The 15,296-nt window shown below is 42.1% G+C and overlaps 1 protein-coding gene across 1 annotated transcript in view; it reads right to left on the reverse strand.

The window, feature by feature from the left end:
• LOC138983658 (zinc finger CCCH domain-containing protein 13-like) overlaps window positions 1-13,504 on the reverse strand; it is a 55,890-nt gene extending 42,386 nt beyond the window's left edge. Inside the window, exons 1-7 of the mRNA XM_070356939.1 lie at window positions 13,272-13,504; window positions 12,456-12,556; window positions 5,474-5,703; window positions 4,739-4,851; window positions 4,069-4,169; window positions 3,482-3,595; window positions 3,067-3,204 (exon numbers count right to left, since the gene is read on the reverse strand). Coding sequence (XP_070213040.1) covers window positions 3,067-3,204; window positions 3,482-3,595; window positions 4,069-4,169; window positions 4,739-4,851; window positions 5,474-5,703; window positions 12,456-12,556; window positions 13,272-13,415 — 941 coding nt within the window. The 5' untranslated portion in view covers window positions 13,416-13,504. The remainder of the gene's footprint in view (window positions 1-3,066; window positions 3,205-3,481; window positions 3,596-4,068; window positions 4,170-4,738; window positions 4,852-5,473; window positions 5,704-12,455; window positions 12,557-13,271) is intronic.
• Between the last annotated feature and the right edge of the window lie 1,792 nt (window positions 13,505-15,296).

Raw genomic sequence — 15,296 nt, forward strand, 5'->3', positions numbered from 1 at the left:
GCCAAAAGAATAGGCTACTGCTGATGCATGACCTGCTTCAAGTGCCTACCCAAGCCTGACCGAGAGTGAGACGCAGTCCTGCTTTTCTTCCTTAGAATCTGAGTCTAACAAAGACAAGGCCTCATTGCATTCATGGGTTGTGACAGAAAACACCTATGAATGAACATGGCTGTGATCTTGAATGTCTTTACCCGTCGAGTAAGATTGAAAAGAGTGCCGTAAACCTGCAGCCCTGTTGCTCTCAGACTGACACTAACTACTTCTTGTCAAGAAGGAAGAAGTTAACAGAAAGTCCGAACAAAATCATTGTGAGGACATAAAGAAGGTGTAACCCATAGGCCGGCAGCTGTCAAGAATGAACTTCCCGCTTCTTGGAATTGAGAATCTGTTAATCTGCGTTCTAACCTAAGTAGAATGCTGATCAGATTCATAGCGATCCTGTGTAGCGGCAGGAAACAATAAATAATGGGACGAAAAATTGTCAGAAAATACTGTTTCCTGATAAAACAAGAAATTCCTTCGAGGTAGGAAAAACACCCCCGTTGGTCAAAGGGAAATAACCATTCTCACTGCCACCAACTGAGAAGGTTATTTCCCTTTGACCATTAATATGTCACTCTATAAGTCCTTGTAGAATCTTAATCCACCAATAACTCCCTAACCGTGTGTTTGACTGGTCCCAATTTTTGTAAGGACCGTCTCAGGAATGTATAGAACCTGTTCACCAAGTTTGGTGACGATCGGTCCGTTCATTCTTGAGATCTATATGCGAACACAAACACATCGACCGAAACCTATACACACCCCTATACCGGGGGTGTAAAGAGAGACGGTAGGAGAAACTGAAAACCAGAACCCCCTACCGAATAAACCTCTACTACTTCTTGCCAGTTCCGATGTGAACCGGAAGAGCAGAATGTGTCAGCGCAAACACATCAACCAGATTGATAGGCTGTGCGTTCATGTTGAACTACCAAATGAAGGACGCGACCGAAGGTGCTTGCTGATCCATTTGAGCCCGCCAAGGCTTAGCAGAATCAGGAGCCGGACTGTATTGTGTCAACAAAGGCACCATAACACCCGGAACTCCCGCTTGAGTGCGTGATTTAAACAAAACCTTCGCCATCTCAAAAGACCCCAACGGAGATTCCCGAAAGCGGAAAGGGCATTTAATCTCCTTGAATCCGCGGAAATCACAGAGTACAGAAGGTGGTGGAGCGTACTGAACTTTCAACTCGACCACACCTTCCTCAAAATATCTGGAAGCCGTTTCAGCTGACAACGCCACAGCGCTTGACAGCCTATACGGCAACCGGAAATCAGTGCCTTCCTCCACAGTGGAAGCACCATCGTCAGTATACCTTCATGCACATCCGTGCAAACCGGAAGCTGATCCCCGCATTGACTGCCATAGTCAAATGGAGAGTCAGCCGGAAGGGAAGGCGAACGTGGTAACTCGACCGTACGCAAGCCACCCTTACTGACTTCTTCCTGCCCCCCGGGTGGAAGAGAAGCTGAACTGCTTCCTCAAAATACTTGAAAACCGTTTCAGCTGCCAACGCACAGCGTTTGACAGCTTCTGCGGCAACCTGAATTCAGAGCATTCCCCCATAGCGGAAGCACCATCATCAGTACACCCTTCATGCACGTCCGTGCAATCCGGAAGCTGACCCCCACATTGACTATCATAGTTCAATGGGGAGTCAGCTTTACTGCCCTCTTCCTGCCCCCAGGGCGGAAGCGGAAGCTGCACACCCCGGCCAAAATCTTCTGATAAGGCTGGGTGCACCAAGACTTCCGTTCGCTCCTCAGGGTCCCTACCCCGCACTGACCGACCGACAGGGGTTACTTTCTCCTGAGGACGCGCTACGCTTTGGCCGGAGAACCCGGTTACTTGCCTAGCTGACATACCTTTAGACTGAACTGGAACGCCGGAAGACGGACCACTCAATGAAAGGAAGTGACGGTCATCAGCATCCTGTGAAGCATGAACATCCGCGTGCGTGACTGTGGCGGAAGGGGAAGGGCGAACCTTGGCCAGAGAGGCGAAGTCCGTCACCCCGGAAGGAAGAGCCCGAAGTTCAGCTCTTGTGGAAGAAATCTCCGCAGCCAAAGATGTAACCTGCGAACTGAGCGAAAGTAGCAAAGCAGCTACGTCCGCAGAAGCCAAACCAGAACCCACAGAAGAGGAAGTCCCTTTAACAGACTTATCTTCATGAACGACCTTGTCCGAGGACCTAACAGGCAAAATGGAGGTAGCCGGTAAATCGACCAAAACATCAATACATTTCTTGGAGGTCGGTTCTAAAACAAAAAGAAACGCCTGGCCGGTTTGTTTAGATTTCCTAGGAGTTTTCTTAGACGGAGAGGACTCAACAGCCACCTGTTTGGGAGTATGCCTCTTACTGGCACTATCAGCCATGACAAAAAAGACTCAAGAAAACAAGTCCAAATTGTGGCCAAAATCATGAAAAAACAAGGAAAGATCTCACCCCAACATAGAAGCGAAGTCAAGACGAAGAGTAGAAGACCAAGAGGAATGTAACAAAGTCAAAAAACTCAGTGACAACGGCTGTAAAACAGCCAGAGCGTACAAAACAGCGACCAACTTGACTGAGCGCTGAGGTAGGAATGACATACATGGCGGCGCATGCGCGCGCATACGGAAGGCAACCTCGATCTAGCCTTGACTCCTTAACGATGGTCACTCTTTTTTTAGAGTTGTCTTCCCTTGTTACCAAGGGGACGCGTACAGCGTTACCAGCACTGAACTAGGGTTAATTGCTATATGTGAGTTGGGTAAGATATGTAATTTAATTGGTTTTAACATGAACAGCCTCATCACAAAGACTTACACCCAAACGCACCAGCCAAGTGTATGGGTTTTTTACGACTAGTTTAGAATTAGGAGTGGTGCCTAAGTAAGAAAGCCATAGCACAAATGGGCCATGAGGTTCAAGAAACACATTACTCTGTTTTTCAGGATTAAGATGCAAGATAACATCTCCTGGCCTCAATTATAGATTACCTCTGCTAAAAGCCTTCCTGATCCTATTCTACAATTACCTTGAAGTTGGCATGTCTGATTCCTCCGCCCCTTTATCCTTCTTCTTGCCCTTGACTTCTGGCGGCGGCGGTGACACAGAGCGTCTCTTCTCTTTCTTCTTCTTGTGTTTCTTGTGGCTGTCCTCTTCTGCATCATGTCTGTGGCACACAGTATCTCTGGTCAGCATTCGAATTCAACGCTTCCCTCATAATAATCACCCGTCTCCTTAATGTTTGACATATGCATGCAGAGATATGATTTGGGCTCATGAATAAACATTCTAGCCTACCTGCTTCCAAACCCAAAGATAAAAACATGCACACACGCTATAGCACACATGCACACACAGAGGCAGAAGCAGTGGGCTTGTGTCTGACAAAGTAAGTAAAATAAAGGCCTGTAAAGAAAACATGAAACAGTAACAAACTGCTCTACTTTTTCTTATGTTCTCTGGACTTGTCAGCTGCGGAGGGAGAAAGCTTCCTGTCTTTGGCTGGCATCTCTGGTGGTGACTTAGTACGGTGCTTCTTCTTCTCCTTCTTGCCGCGCCTGCACACATTTTGACAATTACATACTTAAACCCAAAATGTATCCTGCCACAGTCATTCATTAGTGACAAGAAAGTGTCAGTGTGATGGTCCCTTTCCCAAATTTGGAAGTCTCAGAACAGAGGCAAATCAAAAGATTTTACAACAAGAAGATCTGAGAAAACAGTGGTCTTAAAATGGAATGTAAAGTCTAGGAACAGGTTTTACTGTGTCAGACAAAACCAACCAGTCAACACAATTGAAAATACTTGCTGAAGCTGCACAAATCTCCATTATGCATATCCTGCGAAAGACAGCTTGCCTAATGTGAAACCAGTTATCCGCAGAAAAAAAGTAGCCATAGATTAGCTGTTAGCTAAACTCAATGAGGAATTTAAATTTATTTTTTTAAATCTTCAAAAGAAAGAAACACAGGCAGAGATTAAGAAAGAGGCAAGCATATCACAGTCACAAGTAAAAAATAACAATTCTTACCCAAGCGGTGATGTAGAGCGCTTGTGGTGTGGGGAGGTGGGAGGTTTGCCTGATGGTCCACGCTCAGGGCTGCTGTCAGATCCTGACTGTGCAGCGGGAACCTGCACCAACAATAAAATGCTTTAGTCTTCTCTTGCTGTGTTCATCAGCTGCAACTCCCATGAACACTCAGTGTTTTTACGCGTACATGTATGACACATTTTTTCTCCGCCATCTTGGTTTTCGGGGGATGCCCGCTGGGTTCTCTCATGTTTCTGTAACCCATCAAACTCTGACATGGTCTTGTGCTTTTGTGTTCACACAAACGGGGAAAGTTTGCACACTCGTTGATCAGAAAAATCTGCACCCTTTACAAAGATGTGGCAAAGATTCTTAACCCCGAACCTTCCACACAGAAGGCCGACATCTTAACCACTCGGCTACTAAGCCGTCTGGTCAGCTAGTCACTAGTGCCAAATGGTTTTTGCATATTATGCATGTTCCTCGAACAGTTTAATGGAGTCAGCCAATTTACTTCTATGGTGATTGGTATGCTTCGTTCAACTTTGCTTTTACAGTTTGAAAAATAGTGTAAGGACAGAAGCGTAAAATAGGGTCAAAAGGGTTACCGTAACAAGGAAATGTTTTTTAAATGCCTGGCCAAAGATGAAAAAAATCAAAGCATCCTGACCTTTTTCTGTATGGTAATGTTCTCCACCTCCTCGGCCTCTGCCAGCTGGCTGAGCTGTCTCTGTAACAGCTGTCGCTCCTGCTCCAGTTCCAGTTCCTTCTTGTAGTCCAGGGCTGCACACGCACATGTACACACAATTCTATCGCACCACTTCATCATACAAGGGTATATACCCCCCCCCCCCCTCCCCGTTTCAGACCCACCCAAACTAAAAAATCAGGTCTTAAAATGAAGGTAAGCGTATGAATGTTATAAAAAGATAAGTTTACTGGTGCTATAAATGGAACATCTCGAAATATATTGGTTTAAAAGGAAATTATTTACAGATTTTTTAAAAACAAGTCGCCTGAAGGGATATCAAAACAATTAGTTAATCTGTCAGCCTGAAACTAAAAGGTCAACACTGAATACCAAAAATCACCAAGACAACACGTAGTATGGCTTGACTAGCCAAAACACAAGGACCGAGACTGGTCGCGCCTGTCTCCGCAAAGCATGCGCACGTTGTAACCTGTTTTCTTTTATCAGGAACACAGTTTAAGGATGACAAACATGACATCTATATATATATATATTTTGAAATTCAGGAAGTGATAAAGAGTACAATGAAATCAGCTCTGAATTTTTTACTGAAATTTTAACTTTGATTAGAATTTTCAGAATTAGAATTTTGATAATTTTAAGGAACAAACTCATTAATAGATTTTTTAAGCTTCCAGGCTTCCCATTACTCACAATTAAGCCAGTTGCTCTCACTGTCGTCGCCACTGTCGTCGCTGTCTTGGTTTCCGGATTTCTTCACCACCATTGACTTGATTTTGGTTTCCTTGTCTCGCCGCGAGCGACCACCCGCTCGACCAGGCATGTCAGGTGATTCTGTATTGCTGTCACGATGTTTCTCGCCTCCCTTTGGCTTGAGTCGCAACTTTTTCAGGCTGGTGTCGTCCGTTTCGTCAACGTCTTCCCTGAAATCAGAATTAACAATAAAGTCATTTGAACCTGAGATCAACGCATCGACGCAAGCGTTGTCATTTTGCCAGTTTAGAACAAGAAAGCAAGGTCAGAAATGCAATATAAACGCTAGAGTGTTTTTAGCGTAGCAATAAAGTCCGATATTTAGACTCAAACAAGCATAATGCGACTCGTCGGCATTAAACTTGTCTCGTCATGAAGCGATTTTTTCAACCTCAGTTAAAATACGTTTTTTAAACGACTTCATGAATGTTAGTACCTGGGGTTGATCATCAATACTTTGAGAGTGGAGGTGGGGTATTTAGTGTGGAGTTACGAAATAAGAAAAGCCGAATGCGAAAGTTTGTGTCAGTCGGCAACTGAGCTCACACAGGCACACAAAAACGGCTGTTACGCTTTACTCCCCTGTTTGTACTACATCTTTCGACTTTGGGCATTTTGTGGTGTTTAGGGACAGAAAATAATTGGTTTAGTCCTGTTTCATCGGGAAGTTAGCAGAAAAGGGTATGCTATCGACATTTGTAAAGCTGAAAAACATTCCTGAGAAGAATTTCAAGTTGTCAGTGTATGCTGTTGTCGATTGAAACATCGTGTGGTACAGATAGGTAAACCGGAACCATGCGTCTTTGTTATTGCCAATATGCTTTTGGATATTGGCAAAAATGGCCGACTTCCGTAGCATTATGCTTTGATGATCGGAAAAGGGATGTGTGAGACCATTCCAAATTCCCCCACTTGTCCATCAGAATAGCTATATTATTTTACTAGAGGAATACCCGGCTTCGCCGGGGTGAATCGCGAGACAGAGACAGACAGCGTGGCGGTTCATCACAATCACCTCTGCAGGCGAAGTCCTGTCAAACGGGATTGAGAATTTTAGAGCTTATTTCTTAGCCCTATATTATCTGTTGTGGCTTCTCAAATGCCAGAACATACAGACAGACAAAAGCCGCTAGACCCCATCACAAACAGAACTCTACAATCCACAGGTTTTTGCCCACACACACACACACACAAACACACACACAGAGAAGCCGTATATATATATATATATATATGTATATCTATATCTATAAATATATAGAGATAGGTGAGAGTGTATTTTTCGCGTGGCTATAAATTGATTCGACCTTTTCACTTTGACAGTAAGAACAATTTACGGGTGCAAGGGAAGCGTTCTGGACAGCGCAGTGACATTCTAAAAATAGTTACTCAGAAACGGGAATTTGGGGTGAACGGCGCGAGACAGAGACAGACAGCGTGGCGGTTCACCACAATCACCTTTGAAGGCGAAGTCCTGTCAAACGGGATTGAGAATTTTAGAGCTTATTTCTTGGGCCTATATTATCTGCTGTGGCTTCTCACATGCCAGATGCAGATCATACAGACAGACAAAAGCCGCTAGACCACATCACAAACAGAACTCTACAATACACAGGTTTTTGCCCACACACACACACAAACACCCACACACACAGAGAAGCCGTATATATATATATGCATATCTGTATCTATAAATATATAGAGATAGGTGAGAGTGTATTTTTCGCGTGGCTATAAATTGATTCGACCTTTTCACTTTGACAGTAAGAACAACTTACGGGTGCAAGGGAAGCGTTGTGGACAGCGCAGTGGACAGCGCAGTGACATTCTAAAAATAGTAATAGTAACTTAGAACTGAACGGGAAAGCCACAGGAAGGAAGGGAGATAAACGCCAAACACCGGAGAAGATAAGGAAGAGTTACTTATAATGGTGAAATGAACACAAAAACGAAAATGAGTTCAGCGCTGCGCGCTGAGAGCACGTGTTGAAATATCTCATCGATGATATTGTGTCCGGGGTGTAGCTGAATACGGTGTCCAAATTTGAAAAAGATCCACCGAGAACTTTGGCGTTGTGATGTGGTGTAGCGGCTATGGTGTGTCGGTATGGGGGCCCGGGTAGCTGAGGTGGAACCAAAATAGCTGAGGTGGAACCAAAATCGGTTCCGCGCTGCGCGCTGAGAGCACGTGTTGAAATATCGACCAGGTTGTGTCCTGTACCGGGTCAACCTGAATATGCCCACCAAATTTGAAGCAGATCCATCGAGAACTTTGGCCGTGCATCGCGCACAGACAGATACACAGACAGATACACAGACAGATACACAGACAGATACACAGACAGATACACAGACAGATACACAGACACTAGTCGTATATATATATAGATACTAAGATTCACCAACTATCCTTCCAGTTATTGCAAATACAATAATATATATATCTAAATATATATACGACTTGTGTCTGTGTGTGTGTGTGTGTGTCCGCGATGCACGCCCAAGGTTCTCGATGGATCTGTTTCAAATTTGGTGGCCATATTCAGCTACACCCCGGACACAACCTGCTCGATGAGATATTTCAACACGTGCTCTCAGCACGCAGCGCTGAACCGATTTTAGTTTTTCTCTGGATCCATTCCCAGTAACTCTTCCTTATCTTCTCCAGTGTTTTCAGCGTTTATCTCCCTTCCTTCGTGTGGCGTCAATCCATATTCCCGTTTCTATTTTTAGAAGGTCACTGTCGACAACGCTCAATCCATATTCCCGTTATACTATTTTTACTCTTCTCCAGTGTTTTGCGCGTTTATCTCCCTTCCTTCGTGCGGTGCGCCGGCAAAGCCGGCGTATTCGGCTCGACTTCTTCCCGGCGAAGCGGGTATTCATCAAGTATATATATATATATGGTCAGGAATCTGTCAAGGTGTCCAAATGCAAAAATCCTGTTCTGGATACTTTTATTACTTTGTATTTTATTCTGTTTATAAATGACTACAATATAAACAATACAGTTATGAAGTATTCCTCATCCAGATTCTATCCATACCAAATTTATGTCTGTCAGTCGTCTGGATGCTGAGAAAATTGACTTTGTTCAAGAAAAAAAGCACCTTTTGGGGCACACAAGGCGTTACGCGAAACGCATGGTACATTGGGCATTGAATAACCAAGTTACTGATAAGGGTATCATCTCAATCTAATTTTTAATAGGTCCAGAAATGGATGGAGAAACATATGTTAGATTAATGAAAGTTTGATCTGAACATAGGTTTTGGATTTTGAACGTTCTTTTTTAGCTGGTCAGTACGTTACATTTGGCGTAAATAATCATGAAAAAAGGGAAACTATCTTAAAAAAATGTTTCTGGTCAAACTTACTTAAAAATCATTGTAGAGGAAAGTCATTAGGTAGGATGATTGAATTTTTTTTAAATTGAGCGAAAAAGTTGTGTTTGATGTAATTTAATTGTACTTCTAAGTTAAAAATATGCGTTTGGTGTAAATGAAATTGTATCTACTTGCCCAAACAAGTTTTGTCACAGTCTTTAAATAATGCCATAATACACAAAAGTGTGTGTTTTCTTATACCTCAGACACCTGGTAGTTAAACTATGGTCACAGGATTCCTAGTGCTTGCACCTGTTGGCTTGTAGAGAGACTTAAGTGAGGCCATCTGACAAGGGTGTAAATGTAACGTACATACTGAGAGTGAGAATACTTGAAAATGACAATGAATTTGTTTTAGAGACAGAAGATAACTTATCAGTGCTCAAGAACAACCAGCAAGACCAAACCTTTGTTTCAACATGAAAACAAGCACACTGAATGACAAAATTTACCTCAGAAGGACCACTGTTCGGACATTTTGATGTAAATGTAACATACATCACCTTGTTTTTTTACTGAGACCATATGCAGCACATAATAATGCTAAAAACAGCACATAACAGTCTGTTGAGGGTTTATGAGCTAAATAAAAGATAAATTACCCTTCAAATGGACCTGCAGATCTTCGGAGCCTTCTGTATGTTCCTTTACACCATCCTTTTGTGTAAAGATGTACACACAACCAAAAAGGCACAACCATTAATTTAACCCTTTATTTTGACTTGAGACAGGTAGCTTAGAACAAACAAGTTAGAAATACTGTTTAACTGATGTGAGCATAGCCCATTAAATGTAAATTCAGTACCTTGTACTTGCTGTTTGGTGTAAAGTAACGTACAGATCATGGGTAAAATTAACATTTGGTGCGGTAGTGGAGTACCAACCTGACTATTCTATCGTGAAAAGGATTTGTTATGATTTCTTGTTTGTAACTCAAAAAACTGCAGACCAAAATAGTGTAAAAATATTTAAAGAGGGTGATTTGATAATAATTTCTACACCGCTGACCGTGCTTTTTTCAAATTAAGTAATAACCTGATGATTGAGGTTAAGGTTTGCAAAACAAATGACATGAAAATTTACTGGAACCTTTTCTGCACTTCCATAGAGAATTTCATTGTTTTAAAAACAGTGTAAATAGGTAAGTGTTGAATTGTAACTTTGATTCTGGGCTTTGGTGTAAAGTAACTAACGGATAAATGATTTTGCTTATATTGAGACAGGAGAAACTTTTTTCAAGTGTTGCTTTAGTACAGATCAACTCTACATTCAGCCATCAAGCCATTGGATAGTGAAACAGTTGCCTAAAGCTGAACCTAAGAAAATGACAGCACCTTGATGGCTTGAAATTATGTTATGGTGTAAATGTAACATACAGTCATTTGTGCTTTATCTGCAAATATTTGATAAACCGAACACTTGACTGGAAAATAAAATGCTGCAATTGAAGGACAGGAATACCGAGATGTTTATTCATGTAAATTTAAGGAGGTTTAAAAAAGTCTACAAATTGTAACACTTTTTGGACTCCTTGACAGATTCTTGGCCATATATATATATATATGTCACACGCTTTCCTTCTTTGCCACTACTAAAGCAAACGTGTGCAAGATTGTATGTTACACGCTTTAGGAGCATGGCAAGCACGGATTCAAACTCAAAATCGTCCCTCCAAAAGCCAAAAAATGCACACACGACTTTTATTTCTCCTGCTGTTATCGTTTCTTCTCTTTACAAATTCTTCAACGCTCAGAATACTGAAAACGGCATCCCAGACGACAGTACTGTTTCCATAGGCGAATTTAGCTGCCCTTGGAAAGTGGCTCGCTCAGAAGGCCTGTTAGTCTGAAACTATAAGGACAGAGTTCTGAACATAGATGACAAAGATTCCGGAATGTACAAACATTTTGCGGATGCAGACACAGTAAGACGTCATGAAGAATGCAATGCTTCAAAAGATACAGACTGTGACGATGACTGTGACGTCATTCACATATACCGAGACGTCATTCACAGCTGTTCGGTCACTTCCGTCAAAAAGTAGATCTCTCCACAATGGCTGCTCCTGTGTTCAGGTTTGTTAAGCTTGAGTACACAAAACGTGTTTGCTCTCTCCTCTGTTGAAGCTGTGAGACATAAATGCTATTCCGACTTGGTCGTGTGACAGACGTTTTCTTCCACACTCGATTAGCTGATGTCTAACTCAGCCTGACGGCTTCGTTAGACAATCAACGTAATCTCGTGTGGAAGAAAACGTCTGTCACACGACCAAGTCGGAATAGCAGGTAATATATGTGTACATTTTATTTGTTATTAAAAATTTATGATTTTTACACTTGTTCACAAAGTCTGTTGTTAACCTGCTTAGCACGATGCGCCATGATCGTGGCTTTGCCGGTCCGCCACGATGCGCCACGATCGTGGCGGAATTCCCCATGTCACGGGACATGCCATGCAAATGAGCGAGCATTATTGACCAATCAGAATATGTGTTGTGCCTATCTCCTGCCTTCTTCCTTCGTTCATGCAGCCATCACAAGCCGTTTTTTGAACAGTTTTTCTCAAGTTTTTTGATAAAATGAGTGACATTGAGAGTGCTCACGAAGACGAAGACATCGTTCATGACACGAGCGAAGAGTCTGTTGCTGAAAGTGACTCTGAGGATGAATATGAAGGTAAGGATGGCTTTATTTGTGTTTGTAACTGAACAAGGGTGGGGTAGACAGTGGCCATTCTTAGCTTGGCACGTGTCGAGTGAATGTCACTGACTGCACGAGTTTGGTTTGTTTTCATTTTTTGGGGGAGCAATTGTGGGCGTGTTTCTTTTATTATTCCGTGCATATGCTACCTCTATTTCTTTTTGATAACTGGAATCATTGAATAAGATTGGTATTTTGATCAATACAACTTTCTTTTTTGTCAGGCAGATTTAGGTAATGTTTATTACTACAGGAAACTGAGGAGTGGATGGATAATGTTGAAGGGTACGAAGGGTGTGTGTCAGATCCGCCTGGGAGTGTCCTGTCTGTGACGTTGGTCTCTGCCCTGGGTGCTTTGCCAAGCACCACAGGAGATAAAGTGCTGTCCATGCCAGCCCACCCAGATGTGTGACAGTGCTTTTTGAGCTATTTTGGACAAGTGAAACCATGTTTGTGCCAGTGTACATGCCTTTTTGTGTGGGACATTGTTTTCTGGATACGTTTACGAAATATTCATGGACACTTCAGTGGACTACTACAGTCACAAAAATCAAGGTATGGCTTTTACCTTACTTTCTTTGCATTGTCAAAGCATTTTTCTTTCTAAAAATGTATAGGTTTCTTGGTCTAATATTAATATAAGACCTTCAAAAACTAACACTACCCAATGACGTTGTTTGTACTCTTATTATAAGCCATTACTTTAGAACACACTTTTTATTATATATAGTGCCAAGAGGGTTAATAAAGCACACACACACACTAATATAGTAATAAGAGATTACAGAACTGCTGTTGAGATAATTTCCAACAAAGTGACAAAATAGCTAGCCGTACTTTGTTTTACTCTTCCTGGACAGCTGAACATGCTTGTACTTGCAAGTTGCTCCATACGAGCACTCTCCTGTCAGAAGAAATGGGCGACACTTTTTCTCCCTCTGAAATGGAAAATGATGCATCATTCAAAATTATGATTGAAGGCAAATGAATTATTGCGAAAGTGTATTTGTCATAAAACTGTAAAGAACATTTGTGGCACTGGTTAAAAGTGTTCCTTTATCGCAGGACAACTTGTATAATTTGTAAAGACACGTACATAGACATAACTTTGGCAGCCTTGCATGATCGAGCCCCATTACTGCAACAGTGCAAGTGCCCCACTATACAAAGAGTGCCTCTCGAGATTCCCAATCTGAATGAAAAATATGACATTGAGTATGATTTACAGCTGAGCTATGAGTACGAGTTCCAAGAAATCAACTAAGAAACTTGTTCTCCAACAGTCCAAGTCCAACCCGCACATTCACTGTCAGTCTGCAAGCAGGTAATTAACTACCTCTAAAAAGTCCACCTGCAGGATATGCACTCACTTTGGGTCGAGTTAGTCCCCTTCTGGGCAGAGCGATACTTCATTATTTGGTGCCCGACCGGGCTGGGAAATGTTATCACTATCATTCAATGATTCATTTTATGGTATTATTAATATTATTAATGGTATTGGTAACTCGACACCGGGACAGCAACAATAAACCAGAAACGTCAAAGAGTCTGACTGGAATAAAACGTTCCCGTGGCTTCTCTAAATTTCAAACCCGTGTGAGATAAATTCAAGATATGTGAATCGTGGATTGTGGATAAAGACACGCTCAATACCTCTGCGCTATCATAATCCGAGTATTTTCGCTGTCCAGCCCCAGGTCCAAGTCTCTCAAAGACGCTCGGTTTCCGTTTTTCAGGATCTTCTGACACTGTATTGCCGGTGTCAACAGTCACACGCCGCTTGGACTTGCTGCTCATAGTAGATGGAGCTTACTAAATGCTGCAAACCGTCAAACTGTTGCAAAAATAGCTGCAAGTCAACAGAATTGCTCATTACCGGTAGCCATTTTGAGCTACTGTGAGGGGAAGCGACTGTGTGAGAAGATGGATTGCTTCCCTTGTTGGTCAGCGCGCTCTCTCTCTCTCTCTCTCTCTCTCTCTCTCTTTCTCTCTCAGTGCTCCAGTTTCCAGTGCTGGATGTAATTTTATTTATTTATAGTGTGCTCAGTTACCACGCCGTCGATCCAAATATTCTTAGTACGCTCCCCATAACTTCCTGTTCGTCGCTGCGATGCGTGCCTCAGATGGTATGTCTATGAACAATAGGGCCTTTTACAGCTGACCGCGCGCTGAGTCATTTCGAGTTACTCCCCTTGGGTACGGGCAAACTCGCTGTCGATACTGTTACTGGATACAGACGAGATGGTCTGCTGCAACTTGTAAAAACTGCACAGCAGTTGGAACTACCGATCGATCCGGATTTTACAAGACAGGACGTGCAAGAAAAACTTTCCGAAAAACTTCGACAGATCGGATTTCCACCACGCGATCCTTTTACATCCGAAGAAAAAAGTGACCCATCAAACGCACACAGGATCGGTGTTGTTGACATCCTGAACTATCTGATTGAGAAAAATAACGATTTCCACCAGAAGAAGGCGAAAACTTACAAATCCTTTGAAGATATATCGCCTTTTTTATGGCCATGTGCTCAACTTGAGATACATACATGTGCAGAAGTGGAAAAGTTTTTCGTCTACACCGCGGAGGTGAAACCGACACAGAGGCAGACAACCTACCTGCACACTTCCTCATATAAACTGTGCATAATCGTCAGCGAAGATGGGGACATTCTGCTGGGATTTTGCCAGTGTCCGGGGGGGGGGGGGGGGGGGGTGGCAAGTGCTCACATTTCACAACATAGGCATGTTATTATTCATATTGTTATTGTTAGTATTGTTACTCCTCACTGAAACCATGCAAAGCAGGCTGTTCACCCTCAATAATGCTTTTACTGTATTAGTACTGTCACAGTATGTTTGCATGCATACATGCAAATATTAGTTAGCTTCCATGAAATATTGAATATATCCCCATTTCACAGCACTAGGATGGGATGTATGGCACTTTGAATCACTAACAGTAGCACTGCCTCTTCAATACACATCTCCTTTTTGAAACTGAAGAGTATGCCTATGGACCAGTGGCAGTGAATGGTTAATGAACATATGGGTTGCTCTGATTTCATTCATGATCAGGTACATTTGGTTTTTTTTAACCACACAAACACTTAGACAACAATTACTAGAGTATGAGTTTTTCCGCGTTTTGATTTTCATTTAAATCCAAGTCACAGCTTCTGTTTTATGATGAGTGATGTAGTTTGAAACACTTGGACAACAATTATCAGAGTATGAGTTTTTCCGCGTTTTGATTTTCATTTAAATCCAAGTCACAGCTTCTGTTTTATGATGAGTGATGTAGTTTGAAACACTTGGACAACAATTATCAGAGTATGAGTTTTTCCGCGTTTTGATTTTCATTTAAATCCAAGTCACAGCTTTTGTTTTATGATGAGTGATGTAGTTTGAAACACTTGGACAACAATTATCAGAGTATGAGTTTTTCCGCGTTTTGATTTTCATTTAAATCCAAGTCACAGCTTCTGTTTTATGATGAGTGATGTAGTTTGAAACACTTGGACAACAATTATCAGAGTATGAGTTTTTCCGCGTTTTGATTTTCATTTAAATCCAAGTCACAGCTTCTGTTTTATGATGAGTGATGTAGTTTGAAACACTTGGACAACAATTATCAGAGTATGAGTTTTTCCGCGTTTTGATTTTCATTTAAATCCAA

Source organism: Littorina saxatilis, linkage group LG13, assembly GCF_037325665.1.
Source record: "Littorina saxatilis isolate snail1 linkage group LG13, US_GU_Lsax_2.0, whole genome shotgun sequence".
In the NCBI taxonomy this organism is placed as follows: Eukaryota; Metazoa; Mollusca; class Gastropoda; order Littorinimorpha; family Littorinidae; genus Littorina; species Littorina saxatilis.